This window comes from Clytia hemisphaerica, unplaced genomic scaffold (genome assembly GCF_902728285.1).
Source record: "Clytia hemisphaerica strain Z4C2 unplaced genomic scaffold, Clytia hemisphaerica genome assembly, whole genome shotgun sequence".
Classification (NCBI taxonomy): domain Eukaryota; kingdom Metazoa; phylum Cnidaria; class Hydrozoa; order Leptothecata; family Clytiidae; genus Clytia; species Clytia hemisphaerica.
In genome coordinates this window covers 253372-281212 of record NW_027103824.1, presented here as the reverse complement: position 1 = coordinate 281212, position 27841 = coordinate 253372, and the positions used below count along the sequence as shown (strand labels likewise).

The following is a 27841-nucleotide window of genomic DNA, read 5'->3' as shown; positions in this document are numbered from 1 at the left end:
TTGTTGATGAAAAGAGGGTTAAACGTTTATGTTTTCTTTATTGAAAAAAATAATTCCACTTCTCACAGCAACACAGAAAAAAATCAAAAAACCTTTTGCATTTCCCGATCTGCTTATCCTTACTCTTTTGTTCTCTCAAACATGACAAATTGAGTTTCTAGCCCGAAGGGCTAGATGTGAGACTTCTGAATGGGAGAGGAAACCACTTAATTCCCATTCAGAACGCCCGTGCGTAGTTTTTAGACAAACGATAATAAAGTCTACTCTCTAGGCGAATCTATATGAACTTCTTTAATAGTTGGATTATTAAAGAATATTTTCTTGATAATAGCAATGCATAACACCAAGCCAACCAACCCAGCTATGACAATGATTGCAGCTGTTTCAGCAGTACCAAGACCATCAGATGAAGATTTGGCACCGGAACTCCCCCCATCCATTTCATCAGGTGCTAAAAAAATTGAAAGATTACAGTTATTGAATATCAAGCAGGTATTCGACAAGAAAATTCGGAAATCGAAAATTATTCAGTCGAGCTTGATGACATTAAAGCGAGACTGAATAATTTCAATATCCGATTTTTCACGTTGAATATATGGTTTATCGTTCACCAATAGACGACATCGGCTTAACATGAAAACTCAGATTTGACCCCCGAGAATTCCCACAATGCTTTGCACGGAAAATATTTCACCGCGAACTTTTTTCCGCGCAAAGCATTGTGGGGAATTCTCAGGGGTCAAATCTGAGTTTTCATGTTAAGCCGATATCGTCTATTAGCAGAAAAGCGGTATTTCATTCAGTCTTTCTCTCTTTTTCTGATATTTTCGAACGTTTTACTATTTTATTTAAAGATGTCAATTTCATTGTTTTTTCTTTTTAATTTCAAAACGCTCGAATTTCCTTTCTCTTTTGTTAAAAATAACTTTCTTTTGATCTGTTTTTATATATGTGACATTGAAATAATTATTTGATCAAAAAAATATTTTCGTTCCTACAGAAGAGATATTTTGCTATCGGATATCTAAAAATATTCGACAGTGCGTTTTGCCTAGAGGTAACCTGATAACAGCTGTTCATAATTTTCTTACGTGCACGGTAAACCTCTAAAGGCACTTGAAAATTATACATCTGAGGAAAATAGTTCTCCCGCGGAAAATTTTACAACAAGAATCTTGTTGTGCGCCAGAAAGTCAAAAACTGATACGGCGCCCTATTCATAAACACAATCACGCAACTTTGTTGTCATTCCCAGTCCGTTTAGACGAACGCAGTCCTTACGATTTCGAGATTGCATATTCGTCAGATTGTTAAGTTTTCACCCATCCCTTTAGAGCTTCAGCGTGGTGGGCAGAAAACAACCACAATCTGATCTCAGGTTACCTAGAGGTGGACGATAATACTTTATATTTTAGAAATTAACATTTGGTATTGATGAAAAAAGGTTAATAAAGTCTGTCTCGAAATAATTTGCAGCTGGAGACAAAAATGGCTGTAACTTTTGATATAGTTCGAATCAAGTTGCGATTAAGTGCTTGTTAAAATCATATTCGTGAGTGGAATATTATCAAGTAAAAAAATTGAGAAAAAAAAGGAAAATGAAAATGAAAAATGAAGAAGAAAAAAATCAACTTTTTGTAGAAATGTGGTATAATTACCATTTTCATAGGAGTGATTCTTCAATCTTAGATCATTATCACTGTCAAAAAAGTTTTCAAAAATATTCATTCAATCAAAAGATATCAAAGAAAGTTTATTGCTGGTTGACTCTATAAAATAGTAAAAGCTGGTAAAAAACGACAAAAAAAAAAAGCCTTTTGTCGATCAACCAGCAATAAAAATTTTTTCACATTGATGATGATCTAAGATTGAAAAGTCACTCCTGTGAAAAATGGTAATTATACCACATTTCTACAAAAAGTTAATTTTTTCTTCTTCATTTTTCATTTTCATTTTCCTTATTTTTCTCAATTTTTTTACTTGATAATATTTCACTAACGAATATCTTTTTAACGAGCACAAAATCGCAACTTGATTCGAATTCTATCAAAAGTTACAGCCATTTTTTTCTCCAGCTGCAAATTATTTCGAGACAGACTTTAGTTATCGTGCAAAAATTTTTTGTTCCTAAAATAATTTTTGACAAGGACTACTGACTAATGAAGTATAAGCCCGAAGGTCTAGAAGTCAATCTCTTTGGTAGGATTTGAAGCCAACAAATCCTACCAAAGTTGCGCGGCCTTGAGCGACCCGCCTGATTTTTACACAAATGACAGATTGAAACTAAAATTTACCGCTTAATTTCGAAAAATATATCACTCGAAAACAAAGGAATTGCTAGATTCAATCCGTCATCAAAAATACGGCGCACATTTTAAGGCTTCAATTTTTCTTGCCTGAGAAAGGTTAGAGATTTACCTCTAGCCCTTCGGGCTTGAAACTCAATGCTACTAACAGTTAGCGTTTAGATGCTTTACATGATCGCTATGGGATACAACTTACTGTTTCTAACAGCAATGAATATTGGCTGACTTTTCACTGATTTATCAGTTAAGACATCATCATCTTCATTGTCGACATTTCTTTTGCGACGCAATGCCAATGGAGCTTTTTGTCCACACCTTCTGCATTCTTCACTCAATTGATCAAAAGGACGATTTCGGCAGATTAAAATACGACATGTGATAATGATGCCATCGGAATCACCAAAATATCTGAAAGCTTCCATTTCCCATGAAAATTCACGTGTATCTTGAGGAGTTGTTGTTATTGTGACACCGGTTTCTCCTCCGACGCTGCATCTGAAAAAATAAACAAAATTTATGTTTAGTTTTCAGAATATCAATTTGAATCCAACAGACTACAATGTAACTCTTAGGCCACAATACTTACCCATCTGGCACACAACGTTGTTTAAAAGTTTATCTAGCGTTGTATTGGGGTTGTGAGATTTAGATAAACGTTTGAGAAAACATTTTGTGTCAGTTGAGTAAGAATCATTTCACTCATAAACATGAGAGTTAAGGGTAAAATTTAGGCACTCCAAAAGATCCCCTACTCACAGACCCGGTAGGAATTTTTTCAGCCAGTGGTGTGGGAGGGGTAAAAATGACGAACCGAAACTCGATGGGGATTGATAATCCCTTGTTTTTTTGTGGCTGTGACAATAGTCAGTGGGCATGGAAAAAAATAGCACAATTCTTCGCAGTGAGGATCCACTTTGGATTATTTTATGATTATTTGATATTTTTGGTTGTTAAAAGAGCCCAACTTAGCAGTACGCTCTATTGCGGTCAAATGTTTTACCTGTCTTTAATTAAAACATATTTTCCAGTTCCATCTAATCGAGTTGCATAGCAATCTTGAGGTGAGGTTTTGATAGAATTAGAAGCTCCGTTTAAAGACAAATCAAAGTCCATCTTTTCACCAACGTAGATAAGACCAGTCCAGGCGTTAGTACCAGCTTTCAGAATGTCGAAGTCAAATACAAAATCACTTTCGTCGTCTAAGATTTTAGAAGGTAAGAAATATGTTTTTAATTTTGTCAGGATTCGGAAAAAAAATATAATTGGCGTTATAATAGCTCTACGTTTATCTTGATTCCCGTCTGGGAGGTCAGGGTTTGATTCTCACTCGGTGCTATGATTCATTTGGCATCGTGAATGTATCTTCGCCCGGGTCGACTTATGCCTTGTGAGGGGAACTGGCTAACATCACTCTGATAAAAGAGTATGGGGAGTGTGCTAAGCATTGCATGTGGTGTGTTGACGATACTCATAGGTTCAACATCTGCGAAGATGTATTACGAACTACTCCCGTGTAATTCGAGTATTGTCGTCTATACACCAATAACTCTGTTGTGTCGTGAGCGTAGGGTTAGCAGTATCTGGTAAGCGTGGTAATTTCCCTATCTTAGAGTAGGTATCTATACAAAAATAGAACCCATTCCGGATGACTCAGAGGGTTCACTTCTCTTCCATTCTCTTCTGTTTATCTATGAAAAAATGAAATGTCTCTGACCTTCCTCTGAGTTAATCGCCTTTCTTTTCGTCACACTTATATTAAATTGCCTTGTGATGTTTCGTTCAATTAAACATGTTGCATTATAGGTATCAACGAATTGCCTTTGTATCAATGAAGAATCCATCTTAGTACCGTACTCTACCACAATAGTCTGTTCAAATGCAATCTTGCCTCCTTCTTCATAAGCCTTGATCCCACAATCTGAATAATTGGCTGCAATCCAGAGTTTGTCATCACCATAAAGGTTCCCATATGTTCCATTCAATGGCTGGCAATCATGATCTTCGCCTTTAAATCTGACAATGTATGGTAATCCATGTCGTTCCAAATGACTCAAGTTAAATGCTGCTTTCAGTCCGTTTGATTGGCACTCGAGATTGAAATAGGATTCTAGGATTAAAAAAGAACGTTGAGATCAAAATACCCCGGGGGTATTACCCTTGCCGACCGACGGGGGGTGCTCCGGTGAGGTCTGAAAAATGGACCCTACGTGGGACTCGTTTTTTCAAAAATCTTTCTGAAATTTGCAAAAAATAAGACCCTGGATAAGACTGAAATTTCAAATTTTTCTCAAATTTTCCAAAAAAGGCACCTTACGAGGGACTGGTTTTTCTATTTTGGTGTTTTTACGACCCTACCTGGGACTCGTGGAGGTTAAAAAAGGTACCCTGACCAGCGGCGCATCCCCGTAGCCCATTTTGCCCTCGTATCCCCCCCGGGCAAAATACCAATGACTTGGAAAAAGGTTCATTATTCTGAGATGCGAACGTTACGGCCGTAAGCTCTACTTTTCTTTGTTAAACAAATGATCAGTTTGAATTTTGGAGGCTATTAAACTTACTTTTCTGCTCTTTTGTTTCTTTTTGACCCTCGATGATACACTTTTCGCCTTGGATATCTTGTGTGCAGCTATGGAATAGTAATCACGAAAATATGAATGTCAAGGGTAGAAATGCAAGAGTACGTCAAAAGCATATTTTTTACGTGAATCCCGTTTGATTTTATTCGGGGCTCGAGATTGTTAGCTAGTTAGTTGCTCGTTTTTCGATCTGGTCAAGGTCTTTATAAGAAGTTTAAATTGCTACATTTGGAATCCCCTTTGGTTTTGTGGATATGCTTTTTAGCTTGTGAATTTTACTCCTGTTAAGGTTTGGTTTCTCTACCATTAGCCAAACTGGAGTTATTGAAAAACAAGATTTGCTACAATCCTGGTCAGACCCGCTGGAAACCTAGCCCACTTGGAAAAATACCCTACAATTTCAAAGCCACTGAGAAATTGACTTTCTTGATTTCATCCGCATCGAAAGTTAAATTGCACTCTAAAAGCATCCCACTGGAATTTTTAGATTTAGGTGCAATGTAACTTTTATCCCCATTTGGACTTCGATAGAAAACTTTATCCACGCTGTAGGAAAAAGTTTCACCGAGGCTGTGAGACATAGGTGTGATATGCAGTGTAAATTTACTTACTTTTCTCCAATGCATCCTTTTGGACATTGGCAAGTAACATTTGGGTAAGCTCCACATTTAGCACCATTTAGTCTTTCGCATGGACAGGAAACTGACTCAAACATATATGTAGCCTCTGAAAAATTTCCACAAATGTCGGTTGCTCTGATTCTGACATTATAGGTTTTGTTTTCCCTTGCGGCTGTCCACGTTATAACACCAGCGGACGATATTTCCATATTATCAGGAGTCGTTCCAACGAGGTTGAATTTCAATCTTTTTTGTTCAGGATCTGTTACAGGAACTGTGAAACGAAGAGTTTGACCAGGGAATGCTCTTTGTGTAAGTGTCGGTCGGAAAACAGGAGCTGAATTATCTAAAATTAGAAGAAAGGTTGTTGATAAAATATCTACGTAGAATAGACATCATTCAGGTTTTGTACAAACTTGGTGAAAATTTTGCCGATCGAATTTTCATATTCCGTCAGTAAAAACTACCGTTACAAAATAGTTTTCCATATACTTCAAAACATTAAAAAAGTTCCATACGTCTTAGACATATATACTGACCAGTTCTTTCATTGAAAGTATTGTTTCCACGGCAAATCTGACACCAATCCATAAAATGAGGCTCATCAACAGCAAGGCAATAATTATTTACTCTGCATGAATCGACCTGAAACAATAGAAATTGTGAATAGAATGTACACTGTGCCCCTATGTCTTAGTGACCAGATCAAAATCAGTGTGACAAATTAAAAGCTCCATTAGACCGATAATGGGTTTTCGATGGGTTACAATTTACAAAAAAGCGTATGACTTTTTTCCTTGAACTACAAACCAAGTCTTGTTTAAGCTGTTGTACATTTGTTAAACACCCTCTACAGACTCTCTTGGAAAATTTGGCCGAAATTACCAATATACCAATACCAATACCAATTCGAAATCCAATGTAAAAAATTGCACTTTAAGCCCATCCCAACTGGATTCTTTAAAGCTTAAAATTATAGAATTTTTTTTCCAGATTTGGATTTCGATGGAAATTTATATCCCTAATTTTGGAAAAAGTTCCACAGGGGCTGTGAGACAGGGGTTTTGCAAAGAAATAATTCTAACCTTCCAACGACAATCAGTAGAACTGTTGCATTCAACACATTTTGAATCGTACGCTATATAATTTGAACTCTCATTTGAGAAAGTTTCACCATCATTTGATAATTGAATTGAAACACCACCAACTGGTCTTCCCGACTGTGTCGAAGAAAAATCAAGGTCAACCAAAGGTAGATGTTGTCCAGGAATTTCACAGGATAAATCTCGGAAGGTTAACATATCACTTCTCGAAGTTACAAAACTTGATGTGGTGCTTTCCTTTATCAATAAGTTTGATTCAACCTATAAAACAGACGAATAAGAATTTCATTTAGTGAATAAATAGAGTTATAATATTTATGACCTCCAGACGAATATCAAAGCAACGCCGGTACCAAAATCTTCCTCGTACGAAAAGAGTTACGGGTTAGTTACGGTTAGGAAACATTTCAAGTCTGAATTATTTTCAAAATTTTTGTTGCGTCTTTGGAGAAGCCATACTATATGCAAACTGTTTTGACTGTTAGGATACACTGTCCTTCCCGGTTTGTTCGAGTATGGCCAAGCGCTAGCGCTAAAGGGTCTTTGGAAAGCAACTCTCCGTTCATCCGTTCTTCTTTCCACTTTTTTTCTGCTTATCAAAACAAATTGTTACTGCCACTGAGTAACCCCCTAAGATAGGGCCTGTTCTGTTCATAAGAAGGTTCACCTCACAATGCAATGGTATTTTTCGTTTTCAAGCAGATCAGTTGCGCGTTTTCAAGAAAGTCAAACTCGAATCCATTCCCTTGGTTCGTACTTTTATGATTCTGATGTTGCTCACAAAAGGTATCATGTGTATCATGTCTATCAGTAAAATCAAAAAGTGGTGCAAGCTGCTCTAGAGATACGAGATTGTTAGAAAATTGGTTTTAGCGAGACTCAGAATTCAGATCGATCCAAGGAAAGATTTCTCAAAAAAGTAAAATTGGTAACAGTAGAAGTGTACCGTGAAAAGCACAGGTCAATATCATATATTGACCTGTGCCGACCAATAGAGATTCTATTCAGCGCGCAATCAAGACAGGCAAAAGTAACCATGACAACCATCCAAGATCTTGGATGAAGTTCAAAGTTGATATTATTATTCCCGTCGTTGAAAACACAACTAAAAAATATCACCAGTACTTTTTAAAAAGAGTCAGTGATAGAAAATCATAACATAAAGTCTGTCTATTATTTCGATTCAATTAAAGTGACATTTCCATAATTAATAGTTTAGTAATTACTGTTATATATTTGGGGATCATGTAAAAGATTTTTGCTTTTGAAAGAAACTCATGTTAATTATACTCGGAGGCTTCTGGGGAATTTGTAAATAGTAAACTGCATACTGATACAGTCTGCTAGACATTAATATGGTAACATTTGCTCTTCATCTTTGATTCTTTCTGCAGTGATTAGATTGACACATGCGCGATAATATTTCTATTATTGGTCTTCAGAGGTTAATATATTCTTTGAAAACTTAACCTCTGATACTCAGGGTAGTAGGAGTGAAACAGGCTACATAATTGGCAGTTGGATATTATTCGATAAAAAATGACTTACTTTCAATTTCTTTGTTCTACACGCCAGTTTATCAGACTCCACATAATTCCGGCCAATAACACGGGCCCTTAGACAATCTTGCTTTCGAATATCACATAGACCATCTGATGCAACCTTTTCTAGAACTGGTGGATCTCCTAAAATATCATATGTAAATATAACATGTATCATCTATAACTGACGAACGTGTTACCGCACTGATCTCAACTTCGGTATTTTTTAATCATTCGTAGGCCCAATTGTAAAATTGATAGGCTCCAATAAAAAAGGCTTCGTTTTGACGAAAACTCGTGACCACGCCCTTAAAAATCTAAGTATTGAAAAATGGAAAAAAGTACCCCCACGGATTCGCCCAAGAACCAAGTGTGCAAAATTTCAGCCGAATTCGTCCGTTTTTGAAGTCTCCAGCCTGCCCCAAAGTTTTCGGTCATTTTTGGACGTTTTTACACATTGTCAGATTCTAGCTCAACTGAAGTTGAGAATAATGTAAAGTAACTTTTATACGAAAGTCTATTGTGTTTTCCAAACATGTGTCTAGATGTCTTTAAATTTGAACATGAAATTGTTTCAAAATTGGCTGCAGTTTACCTTCGTTGATGGAACAGTCAACAGATAAGAATCCAGCATCGCACACACAAGTAGAATTCACACATCTCCCGTTACCACTGCAATCACTTGGACATAATGCATCACCGACAGCTTGTGGTGGCTGAAGATTGCCATCATCGTCAGCTGTCCATAACGCGACGTTTCGAAGTGTTTCTTCTTCACATTCTTCCATCATAGCTGCTACAGCAGATATTATTGAAGTCCTTGAGTCGTCAAGTACCTTTGGTGTAAAGTTTAGTGATGTGATTTCTCATTTAACTTATGATTCAGTTAAAGGGTGAAGGGATCGGAATCTTTTCGATTTTTGTTGTGTTGCTGATTAGTGAGGTCAGGTAGCACATAAAAACGTAAGAATACTTCAGATGGGAAAAATTGTAATCTGAATAGCTCATAGTAGAGTAATGAAAAGAATTATTAAGAAAAGAAACCTTTGTGTCTTCAATACATTGCTGCATAAAAGGAGTTATGTCCAATGTTGGTAAAATTCGAAGGCAGGCTCTTCCACTTGTCGAGTCCCTTAATGCTCTTTCACAACTTTGCTCGGCTTGTTGTTGAGTAATTCCACTGCTGGTTGGAAAGGTAGGTGGTGGTGTTGTTATTTGAGGTGGATTAAAATCATAGATACTCGAAGAAGGATCCTCATCTGGCATTATAATTACATTTCGGTCGTTTTCTTCGGCGCTTCGACGTCTTCTACGGCGCTTTCCACAATGTTCGTGTCCTTAAAATTGATAGTGCATTTATTGTTGTATTTCACTTTTTACAGATTTCATTTTTTGAAGCTCTGTTTCGCCCCTTTGTTACACTTGTTATAATCTTGGCGCTGAAGGCAAAAGATTTGGTCTAAGAAATGTCAAACAGGAGGCCTTAAAAATATCGAAATTGGCCAGAGAAAGGTCACTAAAGCTACATACCCCTTCAAATTCTTTTTGGAAAAACGTTGACCTTTTTGGTCAATCTTTATGTCGCCCCTGGTAATTTAGAGATCATATTATGTACACTTTTATGCTCAAAAATGTTTTTTTTTCATACATAAAGCACCACAGGTTATCAAAAAAGTTATGAAAAGAATTATTTGATCTTTTTATTGACAGTTCGATTTTTTTTCTTGAATGTTTCGATGTTGATTTTATAAAGATCGGATATATTTTTCTCGTTCAGAGTTTTCTACATTTTCCTTGCTTGAAGTAAGTCGTCGACCTCAGTTGGAGGCGACCCGAAGGCTCCTTTTTCGATAGCTATCTACCCGAAGGTACGGGAGGGCGCCACTCTTTCTTCCTGAATTGTTCCACTTACCCTTGATCCTCCTCTTTATTGCTGAGCATCAAGCAGAAAGGCATCAAGTACCATTCTGGGAATCTTTGGTGTAACCCAACCGAGGACTGAACCCACAACCTTGTGAACCGTAGCCGGATGCTCTACCACTGCACTGCGGTCGGCAATAGGCACTAAAGGCTCAACATCCTTATATAGATGATTAATGTCTAAAGCTTTCAAAATTCTAATTCCATCCGACTAAATATTATATGGTATTTACTTAATACACATAGATAATGATAATGTTCTTAGATATTTTTGGTAAACTTTTTATTTGAAAATTCATAAAACTATCTATTGTGCTATCGTTTCCTTTCCATCGTATACTGGGGGGGGGGGGTTGTACTTTTACGGTGTGACGGTATTTTAAAATCTGACGGTGACGGTATTTGGCCTTTTTTTTTGTCATTTTGCCGGTATTTGAACTTGTACAAACCCGTGTGACGGTGTTATTTTTTTTTCCATTTTCGGGATTCCGGGATTCAGCAAAATTTTTGACGGGAAAACGGTATTTCGAACCCCTACAAACCCCCCATTATACTACCTCATTCTCGAATTCAATTCTTTTGGAATAAAATTGTTTTTTTTTATAAAGTTGGCCTTCATAAACGGAAAAAAACCTGATGAAAAATAAGAAAAAGGTACACACAATGTCTGAAGGATACTTTCGGAGTAATTGCTTGGGGAGTACCCATTTCGAAAATTTTGTCAATTTCTTTCCTTAAATTCTGTCAAACCGTCTAAACGGGCACAGAAATTCTGCCACTGAAAATTTCTTGGAAAATCCAGATTCCCGTCAAAAAGATTTTTCACTGACACTGTATATAATTAAAAAAAGAGAATATGCGATATTATACCTGTAAAGACTAGTTCAGCATATTTCTGTCCATTGACTTGGTATTTTGGACGATTGACCAGTCCACTATTATCACATTGAAATTCCGAGTCATCTGTTAGGAAATCACCATCACCTTTACATGAGCAGTAGGAAGGAATTCTTGTTGCAGTACAGCTTTTTACTTTTGCTCCTTGGTAGTAGAATAGACTTTCTCGACTGAAGTCTTTAAATCTAAATTAGCAAAGCATGTATATTAAAGTCTGTCCAGATATAATTGGCAGTGGAAACAAGAATGCCTGTAACTTTTGATAGTCAAATATAATTACGGAAATTTTTTTTGCTTGTTTCAGAGAATAAAAAGCGCTATATTTGAATGTATTTTTGGTTGAAAAATTCGCGATTTTTAGCAGTTAAATTTGCAATTGTAAAAATTGAGCTTTTTTTCTACTTATGCTATAACGTTCATTTTTACACCAATGGTAGTACAACCTTAGGTTAAGAAGTTTGTTAAATTTCAAGGCAAACAAAAAAGTCCTTCGGAAGATATGGGACCCAAAATCCCCCTTGGTAGCACTTTTCTGTGAAATATCAAATCTCCAACTTATTACTAAAAAAGGGGGTTATGTTATCTTTTCTGAACAGTGCAATTAAAAGTTGGAAAATGTTAAGTGTTGGTGCATTGGTATCATTGATTATTTCGAAACAATGTGAAATCACAGTATAATTGTTTTTATTTAAAAGATAAGCATGAACTTATATTGCCTTTGTTATTCTTAAGTCATTAAAGAACTTTGCTAATTCCCAAAACACTAAACACTAAGTTTGGTTATGAGGTCATTAAAGCGAGATCGTAAAATGTGTTATGATCGAAAAACTGTTTTATCAATCATATCACTACCCCCGTTTTTAGTAATAAGTTGGAGATTTGATATTTCACAGAAAAGTGCTACTAAGGGGTATTTCGGGTCCCATATCTTCCGAAGGACTTTTCTGTTTGCCTTGAAATTTTACAAACTTCTTAAACTAAGGTTGAACTACCACTGGTGTAAAAATGAACGTTATAGCATAAGTAGAAAAAAAGCTCAATTTTTACAATCGCAAATTTAGCCGCTAAAAATCGCGAATTTTTCAACCAAAAATACATTCAAATATAGCGCTTTTCATTCTCTAAAACAAGCAAAAAGAATTTCCATAATCATATTTGACTATCAAAAGTTACAGGCATTCTTGTTTCCACTGCCAATTATATCTGGACAGACTTTAGCAGGAATAATTTTTTACCCTAGTATTGTCTGTGTGTGAAAATTTTAATAAAAAATCAGTTAAATAACGTTGAATATTTTTTTCAGTAGGAATATTATCTGCTGACGAACAGCTCTAATACTGAAAGGTTAGCTTAAAAATGTACCTATAACTTTCAGTGAAATTGTCCATTCTTTCTCTATTTCTAGAAAGCCAGACCGATGAACCCTGTAGATCCACAACATGACCACTTGCCGATGTGAAATCGTCATTTGTATTTCCATTCCAAGTACCACAAAGACCTCTTGTATTTTGATAATCATCAGGTGGAAGTGACACGATGATGTCTGACGATGGGTTTCTGTAGACAAACGTTACTCTGGCGCCAGAAGGAAAGTTAAGCTTGAATAAAAAAGGTAAGCGAATAAAATTCATTACCATGGAGAGTGAAGGGAGAGGGCTGGATAACACTCAAGAAGCCTTCAGTAGGTATGGCTCTAAGATTCTCTTATGGGTATGTTTTAAATCTCCTAAAGTGTACTTTATAAGAGACGAAAAGAGAGAACGTACCCTTTGAGGGTGTGAAAAGTGAGAAAAAAAATTTTTAGGTGCGATTTTCAAAAAAAGCTCAATGCAAGGGTCCAATTTTCCATATAAATGTAAGTGCCCAATTTTTTGAATGCATGCAACCAAGGGGATTCATTGGATTTATAACAAAATATTATAGTTTTCGGTAGCATAGGTTGCCACACGAATTGATATAAGATATATAAGGGTATACAATGATATTAGGAATCATTTAAAATGAATGGAAGATTTTAATCTAGATGACCTATTCAGCACTTACGATGAATGTTTTACCATCAGGACCTCTTTCAATTATGCTACCTTCTTGAGGTAAAACTGTACTAGCAAACTTTACGATGGGTGGTTTAGTGTTTTGACACATATCAACCACCATAACATCGTCACCCTCTCTAGCTGCTACTCCACAATTGCACGAGACAGATCTTTGACATTCGAAAGCTCTAGCATGTACCTAAAAATAGCGATAGCACAACTGCTAAACTATGGAATAATTATCGAATAAAAGCACATGTCAAAGTGATATATCGACATGTGCGGACGAATCCAGATTCTATGCAGCGCGCAATCAACGCAGAGGAAAGTAACCATGACGACCATCCAAGATTTTGGATGAAGTTCAAAGTTGATATTTCTTTTTGTGTCGTTGAAAACACAACTCAGAAATGTCATCAAAGCTTTTCAAAAAGAGTCAGTGATAGAGAATCATAACATAAAGATTTGTCTATTATTTCGATTCCATTGAAGTAACATTACCATATAATTAATAGTTTAGTAATTACTGTTATACATTTGGGAATCATGTAGAATATTTCTTTTGAAAGAAACTCATTTCAATAGCACACCGTTATGCAAACGTCATAATTATTACTTTTAACACTTGACCGAAAATCAATCCCACAATCCTTTTCGTTTTTAATAAAAAGTCGTGAAAGTCATTACTTTTTCTTTGTAGTTGAGTGTAATTTGCATGCAGGCGTAGTTAACGCAAAGGGTGATGGGATTGAATTTCGGTCAAACAGAAAAATCAATGTCTATTTTTAGATTCACTGCGGTATGCTATTACACTTGGAGGTTTCTGGGGATTTCGTCAATAGTAAAATTAAAATATTGATACAGTCTGCTAGACATAAATATTTGCTCCTTATCTTTGATTCGTTCTACAGTGATTAGATTGACACATGCCCAATAAAATTTCTTTACTTGGTATTCAGAGATTGATATGTTCTTTAAAAACTCAACCTCTGATACTCAGGGTAGGGGAATATACGATCTATGGTATGTCTAGACCATTGAGGGCTAGAGGCGAAACGTTAACCCTTCTCAGGAAAGAGAAATTGAAGCCACTTATTTCCCTTCCAAAAGTGCATAGAACGCGCCGTAATCACGACGACGGATTGTATATAGCAGTTCCTTTGTTTTGGAGAACTACGTTGTTTTAAATCTATGAAAAAACTAATAGTAAAATAATAAGCTCCTTCCTTCCTTCCCAGGGATACTAAACTTTTTAAGATTGAAGCATTGGAAATTGAGATTGAGAAATGACAAGAAAAGCAAAATATAGTGCACACTTATCGTGAATAGACTATAGTTCTACTAATTCTCGCATTCTATCCTTGCTGTAGTGAACGAAATTGTATTTTGACTTCATTTTGCACGACCATAGAGCGTCCGCCGTCCCCGTTTGACGTCCTCCCGTCCAAAAAGGACTTTCTAAGGACGTCCAAAGGACTGGGACATGAATGATTTGTCGGGTTCATCAGACAAATTAAAACAAACTTACTTCAAAAAGTCTTGCCTTTGAAGTTACAAGAACATAGTCTCCAACTTTGTAATGTGGAAACCAAGTGCCATCAAAAGTGTTAATGTATGGGTCACCAGTAGATCTGCATTGTCTTGTTGGTGCATCTTTTGCAGTGACCTGTAATGTTAAAGGGAGAAACAACGTTAATGAGATGTTCAATAAACAATAAGTCAAAATTGATAGATTGAGATTTATTAACCCAATCGAATGTAATATTTACCTTACTAATTCATTAAACTTTTTATTCTACATCAAATAATCTTATAACAGCTGTGGAGTTTTCTTGACGCAATACGCTGAAGCTAATAAGATCGCTGAAAATTAACATCTGAGGAAAATGCCCCTACGCTACACATAATGTTAAGTCAAATTTTTGTCGCGTGCAGAAAACGTCAAAATTAAAGTTTCGCTAAAAAGTTGTCGGCCATGACACCCTTCCCTGTCGGAATTGAACTCGGCCCCTTTTTTCTTAAATAAATTTTACGTGGTCCACAAACACACGCGCGACCATATTCTTCAGATTGTATATTATTGCCCCCGACTTTAAAACACCCCTGTCTCAGTGCCCCGGTGGCATGATTTCAGCACATGATTTTTTTCAGTACATGGTTTCAGTACATGATTTTTTCCTACGTCACTGCAGTAATCAAATTTTTATTGCACTCATTTGTGAATTGAGATATAAATTGAATAAAGACAGCGACAATAAAAAACAGTTCTTGAATTCCCAAGCCATTTAGGGTGATTACAAATGAGTGCAATAAAAATTTGATTACTGCAGTGACGTAGGAAAAAATCATGTACTGAAACCATGTACTGAAAAAAATCATGTACTGAAATCATGCCACCGGGGCACTGAGACAGGGGTGTTTTAAAGCTTTAGAGTTTTTGGCCAGAAAATATACACGTAATCTGTTATCAGGTTAACATCTAAGGACAAGAGATACAAAGAGTTTGATAAATTCCATCAGAAAAAAAGTGGAAACGCGTCAGCGGAAGAATCGAAAGTTCAAACCTGTACTCTAATACATTTCACTACAATCAGTGACAAAATAATTGGCACAAAAGGGAAATTCACCGCTCAGGCAAATTAAGGCCTGTCCAGATTTTTCAAACTTAGCTTAATTTTTTATCACCGTTTCCACTTGTCATAGCATATCACTTCATACATCGAAAGAAGCGTATTTGAGTGTAGATCACTGTAATTGCTGTGCCATAATTAATTTTTTCACCCAAAAAAAGATATTAGGCAAAAACCAAAAAATGCTGACGTCAGCAAAACTTGTTTTTTGAATAACTCCAGTTTGGCTTATGGTAAAAACATGAAATTTGGACAAAAGTTGCACACCATTAAAAGGATCATTTAAAAAAAAAATTCTTTGAAATTTTGCTGACGTCAGCACTTTATTGCAAAATTTCGTATTTTGCTGATTTCTGCTGATGTCAGCAAAATTTGAAAAAAAAAATATGCAAAAATGTTCCTATTATTGATATGCAACTTTTGTCCAAATTTCATGTTTATACCATAAGCCAAACTGGAATTATTCAAAAAACAAGTTTGGCTGATGTCGGCATTTTTTGGTTTTTGTCTAATATCTTTTTTTGGGTGAAAAAATTAATTATGGCACAGCTATTCCAGTGATCTACACTCCAATAGGCTTCTTTCGATGCATGAAGTGATATGCTATGACAAGTGGAAACGGTGATAAAAAATTATGGTAAATTTGGACGTGCCTTAATTTGCCTGAGCGGGGTGTTTTGAAACCACAATCGATTTGTAAGTGCTCTAAAGTAGGTTGGAAGGGTAGAGTTTTAACTCTGAGTTTTAACAACAATCTGAGAATCCAAAAGTTCAAAAATGGTCCAGTAGCGCTTGAAATATAGCCTAGAAACCAATAAATCCCTCCCAGATCGAAATAATCGATGAAGGGCCTGAAATTGACATTTGTGCTCAAACTTCAATTTTCGAAAAATGGTAAATTAGCCAAAAGTGCAAATATATTATGGCACGGATTGTAGATGTTTACTCATTCGAATGGTATCGTAAAACGTATTATTAAAATTTGTTCGATACCGTGTGTTTCGCCATACCAAGTTAGTCATCTAGGGGTCTCAGGTCAACATGGTACAGCGTTTTTACAAGCCATACCAAATTGACTTAGTCACATAGGGGCCTCAGGTCAACATAGTACAACATTTTTACAACCCATACCAAGTTGACTGTGTCACTTACGAGCAAACTTAGTCACTTAAGGGGTCTCAGGTCGATAGCAAAATATCTCTTTTGTAGCAGAGGACATAAAGAAAATAGTCTTTTGATCAAATAATTATTTAAATGTGATATATATAAAAAACAGATAAAAGAGAGTTCTTTTAATAAAACGGAAAGGAAATTGGAACATTTTGTAATTAAAGAGAAAACAAGAAGCCCAGAGGGCATGAAGGCCCAGCGAATAAAAATATGAACTTAACAAGACTTGAGTAGCAGAGGGGATTTGAACCTGGAGTCGCTAATACAAGCCATAGACGCCTTAGACCATTCGGCTATCTCTTATTTACAGCAATGAGAAATAATTCATAATATTTAATCTTATATACAGAAATGTTAGTTTTTTTACTAACACGTGAACAACTGAACTGTTCACATGATAGAGAAATGTAAAAACAACTTTTTTAAAAGAACATCTTCCTAAAGAGAAGGTTTGTTACGGTTATTTCTGTGTAAATCACATTGTTTTTCTTAAAACGTACTACATCTGTTATATTCTTATAGTTTTAATAGTTAATTGTATTTTCTCCTTTTATGTTTTTAACCAATAAAGACGATTTCAATTGTTTTTTATTCTGTCAATCATGTTCTAACAGCCAATCAAATCCTTCACAATATGTACTAGCCTGTGCTGTGCTTGAAAACGCGTATCGCCTAGTAAATTGTTACACACTGACACCGGGCAGAATGCTAATGAAAGGCCCACTACGCTAAAGCTAGCTGGGCCAAAAAACAATGAAATTGACATCTTTAAATTAGATATTACTACGTTCGAAAATGACATATAAGGAGAGAAAGACGGAATGAAATAGGGAAAAATTGAATCATTTTCTGCTATTTGGTGAACAATAAACCATATATTCAACGTGAAAAATCGGTTGCTCAGCTTCGCTTCGTTGAATATCATCAAGGTCGACTGAATAATTTTCGATATTCGATTTTTCTTGTCGAATATCTGCTTAGTAGGGAAAATGCTGAAACACCTGTATCGTGCAATCTTTAAATCATTTGCTAATGAAATTGATATAAGAGCGAAGATTTGAAGGTTTGAATCTTCTGCTGACGCTTTTCTCTATTCCAATAATTTTCTGATAGCATACACGCTTTTTTATAAGAATACACTTTATAAGAATGTCTCTATGATGATAAAGGCCAAAAAAATTCATATCGTAAATATATCGTAAGAATATCTACCACCATGGAACTAGGCAACAAATCTTAGAATGTCATTTACAGAGCAGTTTTAGCTTTAAATTGCCAGTTTTCCCTCAGAAGTAAGGCTCAAAATTCTCACAAAAATGCCATTTTTTGCTTCACTTGTTTATTTCTTGTTAGATTTTGGTTGAACTTTTCGAATTGCGACCCTAACCTAAGAAAATATACCCTAAGAATATTTTGGGATGATTTTCCAAAAAAAATTAAGAATATCCAAGACAAAGTAAAGACACCATTCTTTAAAAAAAGCGTGTACCGTAATTTCTGGAATCGGAGATGTACAAAACCAATCCAAAGGGTTTGCATGTCTAGGTATGTTAAATTTAATCTTCAATGACCGATCATTATCATCTATGAAGTCTTTTGTTGCAGCAACGTTCATTGTTTTAGTTTTGTCTCCAGGTTTAAATCTAAGTATAGATAAAGTAAGATAAAGTGCAATCGATAACTAAATAAACTTGTTTTCGACAACGACTCATAGCCAAAAACCTATAAGTTTTTTATAAGAACAAAGAATATAAGAACAGGAGATCTCGATGATCAAAATCTTCAGAACAAGTTAAAAATATTTTAAGGCCGAAAATCCAAAAATTCTAAATTGATGTATCAAAAGTTATGAATCTTTTTGTACGAAAAATTGGGATGAAAAATTGGTCAAAAACCACTATTTTCATGATTTAGAGACGAAAAACTTTTTAATCAGTTTTTAAGTGCAAAAAATCTTTTAAAATGTTTTTATTTCGCCGAAAATAAGGTCCTCAAATTTGAAATACTCTTTTTCAAAAAGTTTTCATTTTCTTCTTCATCAAAATTGAAGCGAATCTTACCTTCTTAAATTCAGGAATAGTTGGCCTAACAAAAAATATATAATATGTCATGGTTTTATTGAGTAGATCAGTCAGAAAAACACATTTTATACACGATAAATATGAAAATTCACTAATTTAGGAATTCAAAACTTTTAAAGTCTGTTCACGATAGGTGTGCACTCTTTTTTCTTTTACCTATAACTTTTGAAAGAATTCTTCAATCGTTATAAAATTAGTATCGTTGGAGAGATATTTGTGAGTGGAACAATTTGAAATAAAAAAGTCTTTAAAAAATTCTAAAAATAAAGATGAAAATGAAGAAGAAAAGATTTAAGATCTTGATAGAAAAGTGCTATAACTTTCATTTTCACTGAAGAGATTTTTTGATCTTTGGAGGTCATGACTGTGAGGAAATTTCATTAAAATATTTTATTCAATATAAAGTTATGATACAAAGTTAATAAGTGATTGACCCCAAAGAACAACAGAAAACAGCGAAAAAAGTGCTTTTAGACGTCAATTAGCTTATAACTTTGTTTGATATCTTTTGACTGAATGATTATTTTTGAGAAATTTTTTCACAATGATGACGTTCGATGATCAAGGATTTTCTTCAGTGAAAATAATAGTTATAGCACTTTTCTTCAAGATCTTCATTTCCTTCTTCTTCATTTCATCTTCATTTTTAGAATTCTTTTGAAGATTTTTTTATTTCAAATTGTTCCACCCAGAAATATCTCTCCAACGATACTAATTTTATAACGATTGAAGAATTCCTTCAAAAGTTATAGGTAAAAGAAAAAAGAATGCACACTTATCGTGAATAGACTTTAATAGACAAGTTTCAACTTTTCTTTATTGCCACCGCAGGGAGCCTAAAGCTCCCGAGGATGGCATTCATAGCTTCACGCATAAGAAAGTTGGGAAAACATCTCATAATTTTGCGTTTGTTTTTGCGCGCGTTTTTCAGTATTTTAGTTCCGCTTAACGGTAGCATTCTTATCTTACGGTCTCTCTATTGTTTTATCATCATCAAACAGACTTTTCCGGAGTTATTTTGATCTGATTGCTCGTTTTGAAATCTCAGTTTGTCTTTTTCTTATCCCTGGAGAGTTAAATGAATCTAAGGAAATTCCCTTTTTCTGGGAAATTCCCTTTTTATACCACAAGTAGTTATTAAGCGCTCTTCATAGGTTAAAAATATTACTCTACTCAAAGTATTCGAACAGTTATGTTGATACACGTGTATATTAGTAAAATAACATATAAAGAGCAGTATCTTTCAGATATACGCTTTTTATAGGAAAAACCAGTAAGTCATATGATTCTGGCTGGGCTGCTCTTAATTTTATATGAGTTTTTCAGGCTTAAATGTCAATATTAATGAAAATGGAAACCTGTACTTCTCAGTAATTTCTGATATCTGAGGCTCAGATTCTTCTTAATTTGTTCTTAGGTTTTGGCCAAATTTCAGCCTCGTATTCTTATAAAATTGTTCTTATAAAAAACGTGTAAGACAAGGCACGGATGTCACTCTTAGTAGACTGTAAATCACTCCCTTGATACATTTGTTAGCATTTGAAAGAATTTTGTCTCAGATGAGAGGTCACTCTTAACAAAAGTTACTGTAGCCGGCTAAGATCATTCCTGTTGATCGCAAATTCAACTCTATGTGTTCGTTTTGCTGCGGTGGCACCTTAATGAAAGTTATGGCTAGTATATATATTCAAGTCTAGAGGTCTTCGAGGAAGAACCAATGGGGATACTTATTCGAACTGGGATAAACTTTTAAGAATATTAAGAATATTAGAAAAGATTTTCAAACCTCAAAGAACAGAGAGTTGTCATTGCTTGAGTCTCATTTTTCTCTATTCTAATGTTTACTCCACATGTTGTTGATCCATGGTTACAAACAATGGGTACTGTTGATGTCAAGGTCACATTTTGAGTTGGACCCTTCTCTGATATTATGATGTTTGTAGGACTGACCTTAAAAGAAAGAGAAAAATAAAAAGTAAGCATTAGCTTTACTAGTCAGCCCCGATGACTCTTTAATCGGTTCGACAGTTTTTTTCTTTGGTTATTTGGATAAAGGTTATAATTCCGATTTCAGATTATTTTCGGGAAACAATTTATTGGGATTACTTAGCGCGATAAAGATAATCAGAGAAAAAGACTGTAGACCATATCTGGCTTTTTAATTGTACAATTGTATGAAAAGGAGCGTAAAGAACAATAATAGTAACAATAACGTGTGAGCCGAAGGAGTACCTAGGCAAGTGAAGGGTACGGGTACGGGTTCATCGCCTCTTAGAAAATTAGAATGGAATCATGCCATCATTCCTGACAGCTCTCAAATGCCCGGAGGGTATTGTGAATAAAGGTGGGATAAATTTGCTCTACCGACTTTTGATTTAAAATTGGATAGATTCTAATGTGCGCCAATCATTGTTCGTCTGAATGTTTCAAGCAAATGAATGCGCTCATTAAAGCTGCCTGGATTCTATCAAAGCTTGATCTTTTATTTTTACTTCGTCTTCTATCCTTTTGGGCTAAATTTCCAGCGCGGCTGGTTTTTGTAATAGTATACAAAGTAAATTTTAGAACAACAAAACACGGTTATGATTTCCGTAGTGCAAAATCAAAAATCTTCTCATTTTTCCATAAATGTAACCAAAAACTTACTTTGATTCCTGCGTAGAAGACATTACTTCTTTTGAGATCTGATTTATCTTCACTTCCAGCAAAGAAAGAACGAACTTCGCAGAAAATCTGAAACCAGAAAAGTGAATTTTACGAAAGTAAAAAGTTTACCGGAGATTGAAAACCAGAAAAATATCAACGAGTTGCTCTGAACGACTTACCATTCGCTAACAGAATAGAAATAAAATCCATTTTCTCAGACACAAAACTAATAATGTTCTTTCATAAGAGAAGACTTTATAAGAACATACATTATCGGGGAAAACTTCGTCGGGGAAAAGTAACGAAATTTTGGCCAAGTGACGAATATTTTCTCCGACGAAAATTTTCCCCAGCCTTAATGCGTTTACCAACTACCAGCAAGTGACGAATATTTTTCCCCGACGAAAATTTTCACCGACGAAGTTTTCCCCGATAAGGTAGTGCTTCAATGATCTAATATTAGAACAAGTTAAGAGCATGTTTTGCGGACTCTAAAACACCTAGTTTCGAGAAATTGCACAAAATACTCACAAAAATGCAAAAACATTTTGAGAATATTGTTAAGGTTAAAACTCAAAAGATAGGAATATTTGAAGGCGTTGCAAATTCTTTGCCGCTCTAATAAAAACCGCTTAGAAAGTGAACTTTAAAGGATGTTTACAAAATTATATATACCTCTCAAAGCAACACTGGAGAAAAATTGTTAAATCTTTTGTATTTTGCAGACGTTTTCAAACCTCGTATTAGATACATGGGCTGCGTTTAGACTAGCCTGGCATTTGTAATTGCGTGCAGTATTCTTTTGAATTCTATTGTTCCGCGCAACTGTTCGGTTTGTCAAATGCCTAATGATGCCAGCGTGTTGGCATTTCGTTGGCATTTGAAATGACATTTTGAGCAAAGGAATCCCCTTTTCTGGCTTTTTAAATCAAACAAAGGAACCAAAACAAAGAGAAAAAATGACATTTTTGATTTTTTAAAGTATTTGCACGTTTTTTATTCAGTTCTTTCTATAGATTGTAAAATTTGCAAGATTTGCCATAGCCTAGCCCTACGGCAAAAAGTTTCAGTCTTAATGACTGTAGTTTTTGAGAAATTCCATGCTTTTCATTGTTTGATCTGTCAAAGTTGAACTTGAGGGAATCACCTTTTCAGTAATGACTCTTAAAAGACGATTCCTTGAATGCCATGACAGAAAATACAATGGAAAAGCTATCAAAATCGAATCCCTCATGAGCAAATGCCAAATTACAAATGCCAATTGGGCTAAACGCAGCCATGGTCGAGAGACATGTTTGAATCAAAGAATGAGAATAAGTGGATGAAGAAATACACAAAAGAGTTTTCGATGTTCCCTGTGTTGCTGTGGGAAATGAAATTATTTTTTACAAAAGAAAACATAAAACTGTAATCATCTCTTTTCATCCACAAAATATATCAATAGTTTTGGGCATTGAGTTTCAAGCCCGAAGGGCTAGAGGTCAATCTCTAACCTTTCTCAGGCAAGAAAAATTGAAGCCTTAAAATATGCGCTGTATTTTTGATGACGGATTGAATCTAGCAATTCCTTTGTTTACGATTGATATTTTTTTCGAAATTAAGCGTTAAATTTTAGTTTCAATCTGTCATTTGTGTAAAAACCAGGCGGGTCGCAACCAGGCCGCGCAACTTTGGTAGGATTTGTTGGCTTCAAATCCTACCAAAGAGATTGACCTCTAGCCCTTCGGGCTTGAAACTCAATGGTTTTGGGTTGATCAGCCTTTGATTACACGTTTCGTTGATCATGTCAGCCTAAGCCATCAGTGGAAAAACACCCATACGTTTCGATTCAAGCAAAACTTCTGCTTGTGCTTTGTTTCATTAGACCTTATCGGAGTTTTTGGTTTTTCTAAAAAGGCGATGCGCATTGTGGAATTGTTTCGAGTGTATTACAATAGAATTCCCTGGAGGAATTCCTAAGAGATTTCTATTGTAATATACTCGAAACAATCCCTCAACGCATCAGTTTTTTAGAAAAATCAAAAGACTCCGATAAGGTCTTTTGCAACACATTTTTGTTCTGAAGGTAAGATTTTGTTTGGTTATTCTTAAAGGGACATAACAGTACTTGCGAAATTTGTAAACAAACTGTATGCAGCGGATACAAAATCAAAACAAATGTCACATGTCAAAATAAAAAATAAAACCAAATATGGCTAATTTTGATTGTTCAATTGTTTTACAAGTTTGTTTTGGACACGTGATTTTAATTGTTCTCTTTAATGACACGTGGTTCGCGCAATGTTTACATTTTACTACTGTTATGTCCCTTTAAGTCAATCTTTGAAAATGCTGTTGTTGATAAGCACAAAGGCCTGTAAATAAAGTTACTTACGTTTTGATTCAAGCAAAAGGCTCTTTCATTCCCGGCCGTTCTCAATGTATTTTCGTTTTTCAGGTAAGATTTGGTTTGATTATTCTCAAGTGGATCTACTTTTAATATCTTGGGTGCTGCCGTTCCAGTAGTGGAATACCAGGTTACATTGTATCTATTGTTAGCTCGGATAGTTTCTATCTCAAAGTCGCATGTAAAACGGATTCTCGAGTTGTGCACATCTACTCTCACTTTAGGTAATGATCTTTGTTTTGGAAACTCATCTGTAATCAGAAATTGACAAAAACTTTTTACATTCAAAGAAAAAATTTATCAATACATTTGAATTAATATTAATACAAATCTTTCTCCTCAAAGAGTAAAAGGTTTCTTGAGTACACGTTTTTTTTTTAATAAGGAACCTTAACTTTGCTCTGAGCCTGAAGTTCCTTATTTTTACACAGAATTTCAGCCTCAAAGTTCCTTATCGAGTTCCTTACTTACATAGCTGCTCAGTTTGGATTCGCAAAAATTGGATTCCTTAAAACTTGTTTTCTTATTCTCAGCCTGAGCAGTTCCTTAACAATTCCTTATTTTTTGAAAAGCTCCTTCAGCTCAAGATGCTGTTGATGCTGTCAATGTGGCTTTCAAGAAATTTGCTCAAGAGATCACCAAGCGAATGAATGAAATGAAAGATTAAAAAAACGTTCCTTATTTTTACAGAGAATTTCAGCCTCAAAGTTCCTTATCGAGTTCCTTACTTACATAGCTGCTCAGTTTGGATTCGCAAAAATTGGATTCCTTAAAACTTGTTTTCTTATTCTCAGCCTGAGCAGTTCCTTAACAATTCCTTATTTTTTGAAAAGCTCCTTCAGCTCAAGATGCTGTTGATGCTGTCAATGTGGCTTTCAAGAAATTTGCTCAAGAGATCACCAAGAGAGTGAATGAAATGAAAGATTAAAAAAACGTGTATATAAAGAAGTCTATGCATTATTGTTTGCTAAAAATACAAATTACTTGTTTATGCTTAACAGTCAAAACCTACCGTGACAAGGTGTAAATCCAGTAGCTGATGTTTGACCAGTCGGACATCTTACTTCTTTTCCTGCACATGAAAACGAACATGATTAAGACTATGCTCAGACGTCACGGTTTTGTATTGCTCCGATATTGTTTTCTTTAATATTGGTTTCGAGCAAATAAAAATGAGCTGTTCCGTTTCGATGAAAATAGCGAAGCGAATCCGTTTTGTACTGTGTCCTTTTTTGACATTTTGAATTTTGACGTTTACACATGCCTTCTGGAACCATTTCGTTTCGGAAAGATATGGAACCGTAATGTCTGAACATGGTATAATCTATTTTCCAGTTGAAAACATGAAAATTCTTACCTGTAAAGTACCTATAAAATATACACCAGGAAGGGGAAAGAGAGCTTGAAATAGAATGATATTCATTGTACTGGTGGTACTTAATGATGAGCATATCTTACCTATACAATAACCAACTGGACACGCCCAAGTCAGCTGTGCTAATTTGTACACAAAAAAATCTTCGTTTTTTACATTGTCTCTACACCTTGCTGCTTGAATCTGTATTTCTTCTAAGCAACAAACTCCTTCAACGTTAATACAAGCTTTGACGTTTGTTGCTTGATTATATGATGTCGGGTGTGTATCATTAAGCCAAACAGGATAGCGAGTTCCTATGGTATAACGTAAAACTATCGAAGGTCATAACTGCCACGAGTGCTCTATTCTCGTCAAAAACATTCAAACTAAGACAGCAATCATATCACCAAATTACTGGGACAAGGAGAAAAGTTGGAAACGGACAAATTATTACTTCGATTAAACACCCCAGGCGTTTATTAAACTTTTTTTGCATTATAAGGGATGGCGTTAATTCGAGTGGGGCGTTTTAAAGAAGGAGGTGTTTACTAAATAAATTTTTCAAATTTTTCAAATTTAAGGGAAATTTATTAAAGTTTTCTCTCAGCTAAAATATGTCATTTTTTGAGAATAAAAAATGGTTCAAAATTAGTTTAAATACTGTAATGTTACAATTACAACAGAACTTATCAAGTTTCTCTTCAAACGATTCATCCTTTCAGCTACCTGTCTCAAATAAACGCCCCTCTGGAGAGTGGGTGTTTATTGAAAGGTTTTCCTTTAGAGAGGGGCTTTTATTCCATGGGCGTTTAAAGGAAGGGGAACATTCATTCGAATTAATACAGTAATTTCGCTTTTCACTGGAGGTCATCCGTAGTGACTTTTTTACCTGATAAACAAGTATTTAAAGGTACTTGTGCTTCAAATAGACACTCTGTTTTGCTATCATGTAGTAACCACTTTGAAAGGAAATATTATAATAACCCCGACATGATAGCAAAAAAGAGTGCAATACTTTTAACGCGGGTAAACTTAAGATGTGACTTAAACCAATACCGTGAAAAGCATAGCTCAAAATCATATATTTACGCTGTGCCGACGAATCGAGATTCTATTCATCGCGCAATCAGCGAAGACAAAAGTAACCATGACGACCATCCAAGATCTTGGATGAAGTTCAAAGTTGATATTTTTATTCCCGTCGTTGAAAACACAACAAAAAAATATCACCAATGCTTTTTAGAAAGAGTCAGTGATAGAGAATCATAGCATAAAGTCTGTCTATTATTTCGATTCAATTAAAGTGACATTTCCATAATTAAAAGTTTAGTAATTACTGTTATACATTTGGGGATCATGTAAAAGATTTCTTTTGAAATAAACTCATTTCAACTACACTTGGAGGTTTCTGGGGAATTCGTAAATAGTAAACTGCATACTGATACAGTCTGCTAGACATTAATGTGGTAATATTTGCTCTTCATCTTTGATTTTTTCTACAGTGATTAGATTGACACATGCGCGATAAAATTTCTATTATTTGCCTTCAGAGGTTACTATTTTCTTTGAAAACTTAACCTCTGATACTCAGGGTATTAAACCAAGGGAAGAAAACTTACCACACGCAAACGAAGGAGGGCATGTAGTTGGCATTTCACTACCAGCTGGACTGATAAACCTGTGCCAGACCTGATGGTTGATACTGATATCACAGATTAAACTCTTTGAATCTCGGGGTGCTATATTGCCAGTACTTCTTTGATGTATCGTTGATGAATCAAATACATCATGAACTTCTGGACTGCATGGATTTTCTTGTGCTAAAGTACGGTAAAATTTATATTTATAATTTCAAGCTTTTTACTTTAGATCTAAGAATGTTTTTTCTACCGTTTTGATATTGTAGAAAGATGCAAAAGTGGAAGAATATTAAATCAGCCCTCATTAAATCTATTGAGATGTAGGTATGATAGGATTGTAGTTATGTGTTAGGTTAGCTGAAATTTAGAAATTGGAGAATCTAGTGTCTCGTCATCGAGATTTTTTTTAGCTATATTTATTAGATTTTGACTCTTCAAAGGGTCATAGCTAGGAATTTCTTTATAATTAAGATTTTGTAGTTATCGATACCCGATAGTAGAAGGCTTTAGAAGCTCTAAAGCTCGTGTATACTCGTACCCCTGAAAGTTACCGGATTAAATTTAATTCAAAACTATAATCAATATTTACCAGTGAGTGAATAAAATGATAGTATCGTTGAGCATAGCGTCATCCACAACAGAAAGTATGCCATAATGAAGGGTACAAACGCCAATTCAAAATCTAATAAAGAGTTAAGATAGGGGCCAAGATAATTGAAAGCAAAAAAGTTCGCTATTTTCTTTCCCATAAGGGCTCACCTCTCTGCCAAGATTGAGAACTTGGTCATTTATAATGAATTAAGCTAACTAAAAACTACTCGAGAACTATACTCTGTACCTTAAATCCGTCAACTAGGGATAAATGTTTTTACCTGGTTTTTGAAAGCAAACTTCTTTGTCTTGACTTGTTTAGCTCTTTAATTGAAATTGAT

General features: G+C 35.1%; 1 protein-coding gene across 1 annotated transcript; it reads right to left on the bottom strand.

The window, feature by feature from the left end:
* Nucleotides 1-18: 18 nt before the first annotated feature.
* Nucleotides 19-27841, bottom strand: LOC136806680 (von Willebrand factor D and EGF domain-containing protein-like). Its single transcript, XM_067063263.1, has 24 exons — nt 27782-27841; nt 27499-27591; nt 26889-27089; nt 25371-25583; nt 24925-24984; nt 23901-24163; nt 21527-21613; nt 20667-20830; nt 18289-18442; nt 14528-14665; nt 13007-13198; nt 12326-12561; nt 10937-11148; nt 9191-9483; nt 8742-8982; nt 8154-8290; nt 6588-6866; nt 6042-6147; nt 5494-5848; nt 4865-4932; nt 4021-4413; nt 3307-3505; nt 2503-2801; nt 19-451 (listed from the first exon to the last, which is right to left on the bottom strand). Exons 2-24 carry the CDS (start codon nt 27560-27562, stop codon nt 261-263), a joined length of 4545 nt encoding a protein of 1514 aa, XP_066919364.1. The 5' UTR covers nt 27563-27591; nt 27782-27841; the 3' UTR covers nt 19-260.

Coding starts and splice junctions, on each gene's coding strand:
- LOC136806680 (XM_067063263.1), bottom strand. CDS start 27,562: ATGGCATACTTTCTGTTGTGGATGACGCTATGCTCAACGATACTATCA. Junction 12,562..13,006: donor CTGATGGTAAAACATTCATC/GTAAGTGCTGAA, acceptor TTTTTATTCAAG/CTTAACTTTCCTTCTGGCGC. Junction 4,933..5,493: donor AAAGGATGCATTGGAGAAAA/GTAAGTAAATTT, acceptor ACTATTCCATAG/CTGCACACAAGATATCCAAG.